The sequence below is a fragment of the Martes martes genome (genome assembly GCF_963455335.1).
Source record: "Martes martes genome assembly, chromosome: 1".
In the NCBI taxonomy this organism is placed as follows: Eukaryota; Metazoa; Chordata; class Mammalia; order Carnivora; family Mustelidae; genus Martes; species Martes martes.
This window is the reverse complement of record NC_137888.1, coordinates 198,844,471-198,859,837: the sequence shown is the minus strand read 5'-3', so window position 1 is coordinate 198,859,837 and position 15,367 is coordinate 198,844,471. Positions and strand designations below refer to the sequence as shown.

The 15,367-nt window shown below is 40.1% G+C and overlaps 1 protein-coding gene across 1 annotated transcript in view; it reads left to right on the top strand.

The window, feature by feature from the left end:
- The window catches only part of ARIH2 (ariadne RBR E3 ubiquitin protein ligase 2), a 48,557-nt gene that overhangs the window by 6,868 nt on the left and 26,322 nt on the right, over positions 1-15,367 (top strand). The window contains 2 exon segments of the mRNA XM_080829077.1: positions 13,371-13,403; positions 13,405-13,416. Of these exon segments, the coding sequence (XP_080685203.1) occupies positions 13,371-13,403; positions 13,405-13,416 (45 nt within the window).

The window sequence follows — 15,367 nt, the reverse complement described above, 5'->3', positions numbered from 1 at the left end:
AGTAAAGCTGCTGGGACCTCTGTTTCCAGAGGACATTTCTGTGGTGGAAAAGACATCAGATCTCTTCTTCACAATGCACACACCTCTCTGGTCAACTAGTTTCTTTTGCTTTAACCATATTGTCAGGTTATGCACGGTGTTGGTATTTAAAATTAGAAAAGGTATTGTCAGGTGTGTGGCTGTGTGTTGACTAAGTTCATCAGATGTTCTCATCTATGCATAAGCATCCTGTTCCCTCTGTGCTACCTTTCCTACCCTTCTGGGTGGGCCCAGATACCTGTCTTCATTTTTTTTTAATTGTGGTAAACCATACATAACATAAAATTTACCAGTTTTACATTTTTCCTCGCTGTTAAGCTGGTACAGGGTTAGGCCCCTGGAAAGTCTTCTCCCCATAGAAAGACCTCCCTTTCCTCCCTCAGAATGCCTTCAGAGCCTAGCTTGTACTTTTCCTGGGTAGCCTTCTTGAGATTCCTGCAACACAGTGGTTGTACCCTCCTTTGTTCTCAGTGCCTGAACATTACAGCTCCCGTATATACTAGAGCACATCCTGCAGTCTTTGGACACTTACGTTGTTTTACCTTTTCGTGTATTTTTGCATGATCTCTCCGACTAGATTGTCACTTCATAGAGGACAGAAACTGCTTTATACCTTTTCTCCCCCATCATTCCTGTCACAGTGTTTCATCCATAGCAGGTGTTGAATAATTTCTTGGATACTGTGAATTTTGTCAGCTGTTGATGACAGTAGCTGATGCTGTTGGTATGAGCCAGATTCCGTAGTCCCCCTAATGTACATCCTTCTCTGCTATCAGGAAAAGGCATCATTTTGACCCTCAAAATCATGAAAAGAAGGAGCAAAACAAACTTGGTACAGAGATGAAGAAATAAAAAGAGATAAAAGAAAGTTGAAACACAAGGAAAGGGTTAAAGAGAAAATGAGGCAAAGGGGAAAACAGTCCATGAAAATTTAGATCACAGTAGAAGATAGATTTTCCCCCTCTCCCTAGGTCTCACTGAGAAGCATGGTAATAACCATTTTCTTTCTGGGGCTGGGGAGCAAGGGTTCTGGCTCTTTTGGTGGCTTGGCTGTGCATAAAGGGACTCAGTGGTGTTTTAAGTAGTTTGGGAATTTGACCAAAGAGGCTAGGCAAAAACAGCTTGGTTAAGACTAGAGAGGGAATCACATACAGTCTTCCTTTTTCAGGCTGGCTAAAAACTAACGTTTTCATTTTTGTAATTAATATTTTATGAGATGAGAGGGAATAATTTAAGTGCTGCGTTTACGGAATGGTGTTTATTGGTGCTTTGGCTATTTTAGCTCCCCTGTTGCATGTTTATCTGAGAGTAGAGATCAGTGGTGATCATCCAGATTACTACTGATGTCCCCCGATGATCCTGGTGGTGGTTGTACAACTCTGTGACATATTGAGATATTTAATTCTTTCATATGATTTAGGTGCTATTTGGCTGATAGGAAATATGAGGTGTATGTGGTTTAAAGTTAGAGCCATATGGAACAGTCATTTATGAATGAAAGCTAAGTTTGAGGACTGGCTTGACTTTTTCACTGATACTCATGTCTGTTTCACTTGTTTTGTTTGTGTGTTGGCAGTTACCTATGGATGGGGCATTGGCTGGCATAAAATTTTTTTTTAAAAGATTTTATTTATTTTTATTTTGAAGATTTTATTTATTTATTTGACAGACAGAGATCACAAGTAGGCAGAGAGAGAGGAGGAAGCAGGCTTCCCGCTGACCAGAGAGCCTGATGTGGGGCTCGATCCCAGGACCCTGGGATCATGACCTGAGCCAAAGACAGAGGCTTTAACCCACTGAGCCACCCAGACACCCGTGTCTGGCATAAAATTAAGCCTTTTGTTGCCTTTTGAGATTTGATGTCCCTTAAAAATTAAAATTCCTATTGTCTGGGACACTGGGTTTTTGGTTTAGTGAGGGCCCCTGGTGTCAGGGTAACTTCCTATACATGTTGTAAAACAAGTCCGTGAGTAAGATCATTAATTGAGAAAGGAAAGTGTCCAGGAAATCAGATTTAAGGGCTAAGGATAAACAACAGAGAAAATGAATATCTGTTATGGGGTGGGGGGACTACTGTGTTCAGATAATGGCAAAATGGAAGCTTTGTTTTTAGAATTAGCTATCATCTTATACAGATAGGATGCAGTTGACCCTTGAACAATGATGGGGTCTGGGGTGCCAATCCCCAAACTGCCAAAAATCTACATATAACTTTTGACTCCCCCAAAACTTAATACTAGTATGTTTACTGTTGACTGGAGGCCTTACCAATACTATAAACAGTGAGCAATCCTGTATATTACATGTATTACATATCAGATTCTTACAATACAGTAAACTAGTGAAAGAAAATGTTAAAGTCATAAGGAAAAGACATTTACAGTACTGTATTGTAAAAAAATTGTGTATAGGTAGCTCTGTGTGGTTCAAACCCGTGTTATTCAAGTATCAACTGTAGTCATTAGAGATTAGATGATTGTCAGGTGAGATACATTGTAGGAGGGAGAAAATCTATGACAAATATTTGTCGTGATCGTGTAGGTCTTTATGTCTTAAGAAAAGTCTTTAAGGAAAACAAAGCTAACTTTTTAAAACCCTGTCTTTTCTTTAAAAAAAACAACAACAACCCTGTCTTTTCATATGAAACTCACACGAAGATTATTTGATTATCTTACAGATGAGAGAGGCCTTTTCTGGTAGTAACAGACATTTTTATTGCAAAATATGTAGTAGTTAGCCAAGAAGAATTTTGTCATTCAGTGAATCCTGTTTGTTACTGCCGTTCTGTGAAACTCCTGAGGCATTTGCTATCAAGCTGCTCAGGAAGGGGCTCAGCCTAGATAGCCCAGGCTGGCTTTCATTGGTGATGGGCCAGAGGAGTCTCCCCCACGCTACTCTCTTCCTCTCAGCAGTGTGCCAGGAGTGTGGGCAGGAGAGGAGGAATGTGGTTCAGGTCCCCACCCAAATGCAAAAAAAAAGGAGAAGTAGTAGTCCACTTTGGGCTAGATCCAGTCTAATGGAGCAAAAGTGAGCTCTCTGAGCTTTGTGTTGCAGGAGAACCTTGAAGTTGGAGTAAAAGGGCAGTGCAGGTCACAGAAGTTAAGTCCAAGCCCCACAGGTCGATAGGCATGGGGATGGGAAAGTTATGTTCTGAGCTAGAGCAGGAGACTAAGAAGTAAGTATGGGTTAAAGGGAGTAAAATGTGGAGGATTGTGAACGCAGCCTGGGGTGTCTTTACTATTGGATTTTTTAAACTACTTCATTGCTGAACTGCGCTGTTCACTTCTTAAGCCTTGTGTTCCTCCAGATAGGATTGGAGAAATAAGCTGGTTATAATGAGTGTTTTTACTACAGTTCTTGCTTTATGAATTGTTGTATTAACTGCAGTAGAGCTGGGGAAACTGTTACATAGAATACTTTATTCTGCCACCCTTTTGCTTGAATTTATTTTAAAATCTAGTGTTTGATATTTAGCAAAATGTGGCTGGAAAATCTTTTATGATTCTTCTGTGGATCATTTTTCCCCTTTGTGGATGAATCATAATTAGTTTTCAGAGCTTCTGACTCCAAGTGCAGAAGTCTTTATAGTCTCATGTTCAAAACAATCTCATTTCTATGCATTTGGTACTGGTAACATGAGCAATTGATGTTTTTCACAAAATACCTTATATTTAGTTTTTGTCTTAAGTGGCACCAAGTTTTTGTATAATATCTGGAAAAGACTTTAATTTTACTTATCATGTCAACTTTTTTGTATCCTGATATAGTGGGATTTTAGACTGTTTTTATTTATATATTTGTTAATGGTAATTGTTGTTTTATTACTATTAATGGGAGTATCCTCAAGCTGGGCCTGGTAACACTGAGTATTTATGCTGAGCAGCCATCTGATTTCTATTTTTATGACCTGATGTCAGATTTCTTTGCATGCCTGTATCTCAATAGAATCTAGATTAAATTCCTGTGTTTCAAATAGTTGGTTGTTAGTGGGTGTGTCATACTTCATGACGTTTAGTCTAGAAATCTGATGTGCGTTTTACTGATGTACAGGTTTATTTTTAAAAGGGAGATGAAAAATATCCAGAGTGACGTTGAGAATTGCCTAAGTACAACTAGTACTGCAGTTGTCCCTGTGTTGCCAGTTTAGTAGGGTTATTGTCATCATTGACTTTGTGTGCTCACTGTGCACTTGGCACCACACACATGTTTATCGCCTTCCAGAAAATAAGCTCTTAATCAGATTCAAGAGCAGCTTTTATTCTAGGCTTTTTCTTGTACTTTCACATTATCATACAAACGATGCGTAATCAAGGGGTGGTCTTATTTTATTTCAGGATTTATTTATTTCAGAGAGAGAGCACACAAGCAGGGGAAGGAGCAGAAGGAGAGGGAGAGAACCCCAAGCAGACTCCCTGCTGAGGCCTCCAATAGGGGGCTCAAACCCAGGACCCTGAGATCATGACCAGAGCCAAAACCAGGAGTCAGCCACAGGGTGCCTGGGGCTCAGTGGGTTAAGCGTCTGCCTTCAGCTGCCTTCAGTGTCTGCCTTTGGGTCCTTGGGCTCCCTGCTCAGTGGGGAGTCTGCTTCTCCCTCTCCCTCTGTATGTCCCTCCCTCATGCTCTTTCGCTCAAACAAATAAATAAAATCTTTTTTTTTTTTTAATAAAATACTTAAAAAAAAAAAAAAGTCAGGCACTCACCTGACTGAGCCACCCAGGCGCCCCCTTAAGGGGCGCTTTTAATCGTACATTTGTGCTCTAATCCTTAACTTATTTATATTTAACCTTTTACTGTTGAGGTGTTACTACAGTATTTAAAGAAGAAATATCCTTCATAATTCCTTAACCTAAAACAAAAGTTTTCTTCCTTGCTTATAGTCCTGCAGGTCTTACCCAAATTCATACATAATATTACTGTGCTTCAATTCATTCATTTAACCAATATTTATTAAGCACTCACTATGTGCCAGGCACTGAAAAAATAGTATTGAACAACATAGATAGGTCCCTTCCCTGATGGGTGTTAGATTCTGGTAATTATTCTGTACATGTATTTTTATATTCTGCTTTTTTCTTATACAGGCTTGCCTCAGAGATATTGCAGGTTTGGTTCCAGACCACTGCAATAAAGCAAAAATCACAATAAAGCAAGTTGAATGAGTTTATTTCCCAGCGCAAAAAAAAAGTTGTATTTATGCTATACAGTCATCTGTTAGGTGTGCAGTAGCAACATGTCTATAAAATAATGTAAATATCCTAATTTTAAAATAACATTGCTGAAAATTGCTAACCATCACCTGAGCTTTCAGCAGGTTGTAATCACTGATCACAGATCACCATAACAAATACAATAATAATGAAAAAATTTGAAATATTGCAAGAATTACCAAAATGTAACGCAGAGACATGAAGTTAGCAAATGCTGTCAAAAAAATGGTGCTGATAGACTTACTTGATGCAGGGTTGCCACAGATCTTCAGTTTGTTATTGAAAACACACATACACACAAAAACTATCTGCAGAATATGGTGAAATGAGGTGTGCCTGTCTTTTAACTATTTCCCATTTTTACTTCATCCTCATAAATTACTTTAAATGGCTGAGTATCACACCATCATATTGAGCCATAATTTGCTCAGACTTTCTCCGTTGGGCATTTAGGTAAGTACTTATGTGTTACAGTTCTTGGGGACTGGTTATGTTGCTGTGAACACTTTTGTAAATGTGGCCTTTGAGTCTCTTGGCCCTTGGCCAGAGCCTGGGCTAGGGGTCAGATGGTTGGGCTCCATTTCCTTTTTTGCCATTTAATATAATGCGACCTTGGGCAAGTTCCTAACATCTCTACGCTTCAATTTTCTCAACTGTAAAATAATGATAAAAAGACCTCCTTCGCTGCAATAAATGAGATAATGCAATTAAAGTGCCTAGCACGTGAATGTTCAAACAAATGGTCATGGTGGAGGCAGGGCAAGTGCAGAACAGTGGGATTGTTACTTTCACATATTTACTGCAGTTCCTTAGAACACACTCTTAGGACTGTGCATTTTCAGTTGCAGGCTAAAAGCCACGTTGAGGAAGGTTCTGGGTGGCATATTGCTGATGATGTCTGTAGTGTGCATGTGGTAGATGGATCATGTACTTTGGATTATTTTGTCTTCATCCAGAGCCTCCGGTTCCCTTCTCCTGGGGCTCACTGATAAGAAAAGTAAAAATAACACAAAATGAATTTTGAATTGGGACCAGGAAAAGGATGCAGGGGAATATAGCTTGTCTGTTATTCCTACATTTTTGGTTGACTCCTGTGTTTGGTCTTAGGTCTGCATTGATAGAACTACTTAGTGAAGTGCTTGGTTAATTGGGGGTTCTTATTATTGGGGCATCTCCTTACTTTAATTTGTGCTCTGTCCCAGTCTCCCCTGTTTTGTTTTGTTGTTTTTTTTTTTTACTTTGCCTTTGCCCCTACTGCTCTAGGAAAAATTTCACAGATTAGATTTCTCTGCCCAAAAGAGGAAAGAATTATAGGAAGGATTTGAGAAAGGTACAGAGAGAGATACAGGAAGCTTCTCATCTTGCTCTTCCTAAAATGTGTCTGTCCTGTGGCTAGATTACTCAAATTGACATGAATTATCAGAATTTGAAGCTTATTTGTGTTCCCTTTTCTTAGAACTGTCACAAATCTTTATACACATGAAATGGTTTTACTGTGAAAACCTCAAGTTATCAACCAGAGGTGGAGAAAAATACAGGGAAAGTGAGCAAAAGTTTGGTTTAGAGATTTTAATAGAACAGAACTGTTCTTATGATCATGAACAAAGAGTGGTCTCCATCTGGAAAATTTGCCGTCTTTGACTAGTGGTTTCTTTCTTGGCCAGTACGTGCTCTAGTCATTCTCATTTCTTTTATCCCTTAGTTTAGGCTCTTATTTTCCAGAGTCTGTAGATAGCTTTGCCTCCTTTTAACAAGAAATAACTCCAGTGCCATCAAAATTAGCTGCCTGGGGACGCCTGAGTGGCTCAGTTGGTTAAGCGGCTGCCTTCATCTCAGGTCATGATCCCAGCGTCCCGGGATCGAGTCCCACATCGGGCTCCTTGCTCTGCAGGGAGCCTGCTTCTCCCTCTGCCTCTGCCTACCACTCTGTCTGCCTGTGCTCGCGCTCTCTCTCTCTCTAACAAATAAATAAAATCTTTTTAAAAAATTAACTGCCTGGATTCTCTCTCTCTCTTTTTTTTTTAAGATTTTATTTATTTATTTGACAGAGATCACAAGCAGGCAGAGAGGCAGGCGGGGAGGCGGGGCGGAGCAGGCTCCCCGCCGAGCAGAGAGCCCGTTGTGGGGCTCGATCCCAGGACCCTGAGACCATAACCTGAGCCAAAGGCAGGGGCCAGGCACCCCTGGATTCTCTGTCTTAATTGATGATACCACCATCCACCAAGCTGGAAGCTGAGGATTTACCCTTGACTCCCTTCTCCCACGAAGCCCTCCCTGTTCCCCAGGCAAATTGGACACTCCTGTCTCTGTACCACTCTGTACATGTGTCTTGCTGTGTATTTATGCTAATTAGAAACTCTTGTTTGTAAGCCAGGGCTTAAACTCTTTTAGAGTTGCTTGTTGTTGATCTGTCTAAGCCAAGTCAATGAATGCAGAAGTTGAGAATTTAACCCCAGACCTCTACTTCTGTAGGTTCCCATTTGTAAATAGAAGACCCGATTATCAAAGGATTTCCATGAAGCTGGCTGACGTCTAAGCAGAGACAGTATATACCTGGTAGATGTATGGTTCCCAGCTTGGGGTGCATCTCAGAATTAGTTTTGTCGATTCTGGTACAGAAGCCTGAATTTTATGCAGATATAATAAAACAAAATCTTATTTTATGCAGACATAATAAAACAAAATCTTCAGAGATGAGGCAAGGTATTCATTATATTCATGTGGAGAATTCATGTGGAAGTACAAAAATATTGTGAAACAATTCAGGTTGTTGAAGCGAGGAAGAAAGGGTGCATTTTCTTTGGCTGCCGAAAGGATGTGTCCAGCCTTCAGAGTGTACTGGTTTCATAACTGAAGTAGGGGTAGGATAAAGACACCCAACTATACTGGCAAGTTTGATAGGTTTCCTGTATTTTTTTTCCTGTAATATTTTTGATGTCTAAACGTAACTTCCTGTGTCATCGATATCAAGATAAAAGTGGTTTCTTAGGATCATGGTGATAATGATAGCTGTAAAAATGACAAATAATATCTGCAATGTGAATGTTTTAAGAGTTTTGAATTTTATGACGCAGAACACATCCTTTTTTTTTTTTTTCCCCCAGCTAGCATGTTAGCATTGGCTTCTGCTGCAAGATTGTTGGCTGTCCTTACATACCTTTGTATCCCCTCCATTTGTTTTTGTTTGTTTGGTATTCAAATGTCTGTAGCAGTTTTATTTCCAATAGCCAAAAACTGGAAACAACCTAAATATCCAGAAACAGATGAATGAACAAGTAGTGGGGTGCCCATTGAACAACATACTTCTCAGCGGTATAAAAAGAGTGAATGGCTTATATAAGCATCATTGGTAAATCCCAAAAAAGTATGCTGCATAAGGGAACCCAGGGGGAGAAAAGAGCAAATATTTTATGATTTCAATCATATAAAATTCTAGAAAATGCAAACCCATTGTGAAGGAAAGTAAGACAGTGGCTGCCTGGAGAGTTGGGGAGGGCAGGGAGAGAGATGATACTGAAGAGCATAAGGTAAATTCAGGGGTGGTTTTCTATTTTGAAATATGAAAATGAAAGTAAAGGCATATTCATATTATTAAACTCATAATACAACAGAGAGAAGGTTGAGGGGGGTGGCTTGTGGAGACCTTGCACACAGGAGCCACTTTGTCCCACAAATCTTTAAAGAGACTGCAGATCTTTGAAGAGACCTGAGCTCTAATTTTACTGACAAAGGCTGGAAGAGATAAACAAACTGCAAATGAGGGGATTAATTAAAGATTTCTATGTAAAATAGTCAGCCCTTCCCCCACTTGGTTTCTAGGCAAAATAATCTGCATATTTTTAAGAAATGGAATAATCCCGGGGAGAAATAGGGCCTTTAGAGAGTGTGAGATTGGGCTGACCTCATTGCTCACTTTGGGGACTCTTGAGTCTTGGGTATATGCTGCCTCTGATTAAACACCCTAAAGAAAAGCCTGTCAGTTGACAGTTTCTGTCCATGTACACAGAGTTGGATTCATTTTCCTGACATCCCCTACCCCTTTTAAAATTGTAATATTCATATAAAATTAACCACTTTAAAGTTGAAAATCGGTAGCATTTAGTACATTCACAGTGTGCAACCATAACCTCCGTCTAGTTCCAGAACATTTTCATCACCCAAAAGGAAACCTGGTACGCATTAAACAGTTATTTCCCACTCCCCCCAGCCCTGGGGCAACCACTAATCTGCTTTTTGTCTCTATGGATTTACTTATTCTGTATATGTCATATAAATGGAATCATGCAGTATATGACCTTTTGTGTCTGGTTGCTTTCACTTAGCATGATATTTTCAAGGTTCATCCAAGTTATAGCATGTACCACTACTTCATTCCCTTTTTTGGTGGCCCTTTGTTTTTTAACCAAGAATCACCAGTCATTTGAGGAAAACATGCAAAATAGAAAAGAAACAGGAAAATTGATCTGAGCTGAAACAGACCAGTAGATGGTTTTGCTTGTTTTTAAAAGCATACTATTTAGTAATCTGCTAGATATTCAAGAAGATATGGCATCCATGAAACAATCAGTGTTGCCATCTGGAAGAAACTGTCAAAATAAAAAAAGCTCATAGAGATGAATTTTGTGTTTGCCAAGTTAAAAAATATTCCATAGATAGATCAGAAGATAAAGTCGAGAAAATCTTAACATAAAGCCAAAATACAGGCAAAAATTGATGCGGAAGAAGGAGACATAGAGGACCAATCCAGAGAACCATCATCTGCCAGAATTTCTGGGAAGTGAGAACAAAAATTGAAAGGAGAGAAATATTTAAAAGTATAAGAAGAAGAAAATTTCCAGGATCTAAAGAAGGGAGCATTCTTCGTATTGAAAGTTTCTACCCAGTGCTCAGACGAATAAAGAAAGACCCACGGCTAGAATTGTGACTGTGAAATTTCAGAAAAACAAGAATAGAGAGAAAACCGTAACAGTTTCTATGAGATACACGGGGTCTTCTAAAAGCAATGGGAATCAGATGTGTCATCCGCAACAGTGACAACCAGAAGGCAGTGGAGCAGCAATCTTCCCCGCCCTGAGGGAGAATGGTTTTGAACCAGATCTGTCATAGCAAAATACACTTGTTTTCAGATGTGCGAGGACTCCTGAAATTTTCTTTCCTTATACCTTTTCTGAAGCAGTTATTTACAGATGAAAATTTTTAAAAAAGGAAAATTTTCAAGAAATGGCTGAACTAACCTAGTAGTCCAATGAAAAGACTCATGTTACCTGTGCAACAGGAACTCTGTTTTACCCTGGAAAGTAGCCATCCCAGATTTGAACACAGATTTGGTGGGATCCAGGAAAAATTTATTTGGGAGTGGGAATAGGTAGATTCCAAGCAACAGATAAAATGAAGAAGCTGGAAAATAGTTGGAATACAGTGAAGAAACCATAGAACTTTTTACAAGGGGCAAGGGAATTAGAATTCCTACGCAAAGCAGAAAAACTATATGCAGAAAGTTGTAAGCCAAATACAAGTCAAACTCATAAGTGGCACAAGTATGAATAATTGGTGGTGACTGAATAGAAAATGTATTTGTGCCTAATGTATGAAGAATATCCTTCTTTATGGATAGTGGCTTTGGAAGCACAAGGAAGAAAGTGCAATTCTGGTCCTGTAAACAGTATTTTAAAGTTACAAAGGTAACTGATGGAAGGAATGAAAGTAGTAATTTAAATATAAAAAGGTTGGGCCTTGGAAGGGGTGCTAGGGAGTGGTATAAGTACACTAAATCTGCTAGAGAATTATGGGCATGCTTAATGAGGTTGGTGACAACCAAAAGAATTGGTGGAGATTTCTCCTGGGTAGGAAGACTGGGATGCTGGAGTGGGATGGCGTGGCAGGTATTGTTCCTTTTCATCAAAGTGCTTTTTTTTTTTTTTTCATCAAAGTGCTTTTTATGAGCCATTTGATTTTCTTTGTTCATTGGTAATTGGGATAGGTTAAGAACTTGTTGATTCCCAATAAACAAGTGTTTCTTTCCTGAGTGTCTTCCGTTGTTTTAACTTTTAGATAGATGCTGAGAGCAGGGGGGAAAATAGTTTGACCTCTACCATAAAATAATTCTAAGATCTCTTTGCCTTTAGTTTCTGCCATCGCTTTTTTTAGAGTGGTGAGAGAGGAGATATAAATAAATCTTTTTCTACTTGTATTTCATATTTTCTGATATATCCACTAAAAGTGCCACTTTGATTACCTTGGTCTGTTGAAAAACTTAAAGTAGCTTCTTCAGACTCCAGCCTGAACTCCTTGTTTCCCCCTTCTCTAACCCTTATGTTTGATTTTTGTCTCCTCAAACCTCCTGTAACCATCTCTGCCCTTCAGAACCCTCTGCAAACTCTCAGAGGACCTCTTGTCCTTCCTTTTTTAATTTTTTTTTTTTTTTTTTTTTGACCTTCCTCGGGAGCTGTATCTGGCCTCTTCCTGCATCCCCTAGAGGCCTGGAAGATCTTGGTGCCTGTCTGGGTTCTGGAGGAGAGTGTGGGTGTGCAGTGACAGGATCTAGTACTGGTGCTGGCATTGTTCCAGGTGCTTGCGAATGGCAGAAAAGGAAGTTGTTTCAAATTTCTGTCCTCAAGGAGCTTCCATTTCTGATGGAGTTTTCTATAAACAGAAAGGTTATAAAAATAGCGTTACAAGTTTTAAGCACAGCTAAGGCCAGCAATTGGTAGTTCTGTCTTTTAAAAATGTTCTTGGAGTCTATGGCTTTATTAGTAAGATATGCTAGCATCTGAGGTATCCTCTAGAGAAGAGTGGGAACATGAATGGTACTGCCAAGGTAGTGTTTGGTATTCCCTCTTACACGCCTCCTCACAGTAGCAGTAGCTACAAGAGGCAGAGCATTATTTGAAATCATTTTTGGACAAGGTGGGCTTATGGCTGCATGAACATGGTAGGAGATTTGGCTTTTAGTCCTACAGTGTGCGGTTCATTGGATGTCAGCTCCTGTCTGCATTTCTTTTGGTTTGGTTACTGGATATGACCTTGGTTCGTAAAAATGGTGGTCATCCTGCTTATATGGCACCCCCTGGAAAACTCTTAGAATTCTCATAGGGGCTTAACCAGCCCTTTGTACTAAGTACTTTCCAGAGGTATTTCGTTAAAATGTGCTTCCTAAAAGACAGGCTGGGATTTACTCTGTGATACTGTAGCAGGTAACGGATAGATGAGGATAGAGTGGACCTGAGTGGCCATGAGTTGATGTTGGAGCTTGGTGACGGGTACATGATTTTCATCATACTCTTCACTTTTATAGATGTTTGGAATTTTTCATAATAAAAAGTACCCTGGTGGTCAGGGATGGATGACTCATATTTTTGCTTTATTGTATTTTGCATATAGTTTTTATTTAGCGAGGTCTTTGGGGTTTTTTTGGTATTTATTTTAATGATCAGAGACAGAGTGAGTTAAGATTAGATGAGAGAAATCTTCAAATTTAATCAGATTTTTCAAAACATGAATAGCATGGGTGCCTTGATTATAAGTCAGCCCTCCTGCCATGGAGACCTGTAAAGAAAAAGTGAAAGGAAGCAAAGTTATGATCAGGAGCCAGAGAGCTGACCTCCTAGAAACTGAGAATATGTAGATGTGAAGTATGGGAGAAGTGAAGGCCCACCACTTAAATTAGACCGTAGGGGTGAGCCTTGCCTCAAGTCAGAGCCCTGGTGGGACCCTGCTATCACCATCATTGCTGCTGATTTTGTCCCATTCTAGGGTGATAATTCACCTATTCCTTTGTCTCTGTGCTTTAACCTTGTTTCTTCCTCTTATCCCTTTTAGTACTTCGCCTCACCCCCTACCCTCCAAGACCTGAATTCATCCATCTTGATCTCCTTAGGCTAGCTTTCCTATGTCATGTACCTTTCTACCCCAGACCCAAAAGCTCACCCACAATTCACTCCTTTCCTTCATCTCTGCTGTTTAGTGAATTACCACTAGTGTTTGTTAACAAATGTGATTGAACCACGAAGTGGCTTAACACAGGCTGAGGCATGGAGACCCATTCATGTAGCCTTAAAAATTTTCAGGCAGTTGGCAAGTAAGAATTCTAAATAAAAATTGAAACTACCACCTGTATTTTTTCAGGCCGTTGATGCTCACTGCCATCAGCTGCATCCTCCCTATGGCACTGGTAAGTGTGGGAAGGGCTGGTGACAGTTTTGGTGGGCTGCTGGATTTCTTTTTTCTGGGGGAAGGATCTATTTGCAAGCTGTGTTATTAACTTGTCCCCAAGGGCTGGACAGCTTCAACCAGCTGTAGGTGACTAAAAAGAGGAAGAAGCAACTGACTGTGCTCATGCGTTTCCTTGGGGAACTGTTGTTAAGAGCAGAGGCTACTCACTATGTGCCTTGATCCTTACATAAAATTAGCACATTCTATACATTATTGTGAATACTAAATGTACACTATCCAGGTGCTCTGGGATGTCAAGTAGCAACTATTACATTTCCCAAAACTCTTAAAACATTGTTTCTAAAGATGGATATTGGCTGTGTACTAGAAAGGGTCCAAAATGTATGTTCTTATGATTTTCTTCAGTAGCAAGGTTTATCTCGCTCTGGTATTTTAAGTTCTTTGTGGTCAGGAGATCAAGAAATGTTTGTTTCAATTATTAATATAAAATTCTGATAGAGATTTACAAAGAAATTTGTGGTTCTCGTTTACTAACAAACTTGAGGTGGGCTTGGGGACCTGTGATTTTAAAAATTGCTTTTACCATAGTCTGCTTTCTGCTTAGGGACCTAATGGAGAAAATATGCACAGTAAAGTTGAAACATGGGTTGGGACAGCACGCCACAGAATTGCTGAAGTATAAGCCAGTAGCCAAATTGCTGCTGGAATTACCTTATCTAAGGCCTTGAAATCCTGCTCCTGTTTCCTTGTAGTGAGTAGGTTGGAGGCCATGCAGATTCAGAAGTTTTATCTCATCAGGGTGGTCTCGACTTTAAGTGACAGTTGGATGTTTACACTGGTTCATTTCTTTAGTCTCTGAAGCCCTTAGAGCATGGAAGGCAGTGCCTCCAGAATATCTAATGAAATGCAGAGGTGGTAGCCTTCTATACTCTTAACCAGTGAGGAGCTCCTTGCTGGTAACTGCGGCTAAAGCATTCATGTACCCTTTATTACATCTCTGTGGGAAACATCTTAGCACCGTTGGCCCATATTCTAGATTTCCCACTAGTCCCTACTTCCCATCCCCCAGGCCCTACTTATGAAGTAGGGACGGAATTGTATACACACTTACTACATTGTTTATAAGAAACAGAAAGAAGAACTTAACTCTCCCAGCAGTTGTCTACTCCTTTAGGTTATCAATGCACAAGCGGTAACTACCGAACATGTTTTGAGGACCCATATCAGGGAAATAACTTTTAAGTGTCTGTCCCAAATATAGATTGTAGAAGATGAGTGAAGATTTTTGTCTGCAGCCTTTGGGAAATACTGATGACCAGCAGCAGTGTCCTTTCTGACATGCATGTAGCTAAGGTTTTCCTGAAACAAAGAACTGGAAACCATTCGAGGATGTTGGAATTATAAATGCAATGGCAAAACGAGGCCAGACTGGATTTGCAATGCAGAGCAGTGTTCAGGGTAAATGACCACGGAAGGTGATCCCGCGGGTTTTTTTTTTTTCAAGCTGGAAGGGAAGCTCCCCAGAGTTTCCAGAACTATTGTTGGTCAGGTTTGAGTGTATGGAGAGAGAGGGGAGGAAAAGGCAGGGAAGATAAGGCTGCTCTTGGCTTCTGTGCTCTTACCAAATCTTTGACTCTGGACCACCAGAGTCTTCAGGGCGTCCTTCAGTCTTTGATGAAATTTTTACCACTATTTGCCTTCCCTTCCCCACCTTGATCAGTCACATTCCCTTCACTAGCTCCTAGGAAAAATAAGAGGGGAGTTCTTACCTTTGGGGCTTCTGTTCACACTGAGCAAGGGTTAGCCACAACTGTGACGACTCAAAGACAGGCCTGAGGGCTGTGCTTTGTGGAATGGCAACATTTAAGGAGCAGAAAGACTAGGAGCAGTGTCCATTGGAACACTAAGAAGACTTGGTCTGGGAGGTTGAGAGAGAGCCACAGAGTATT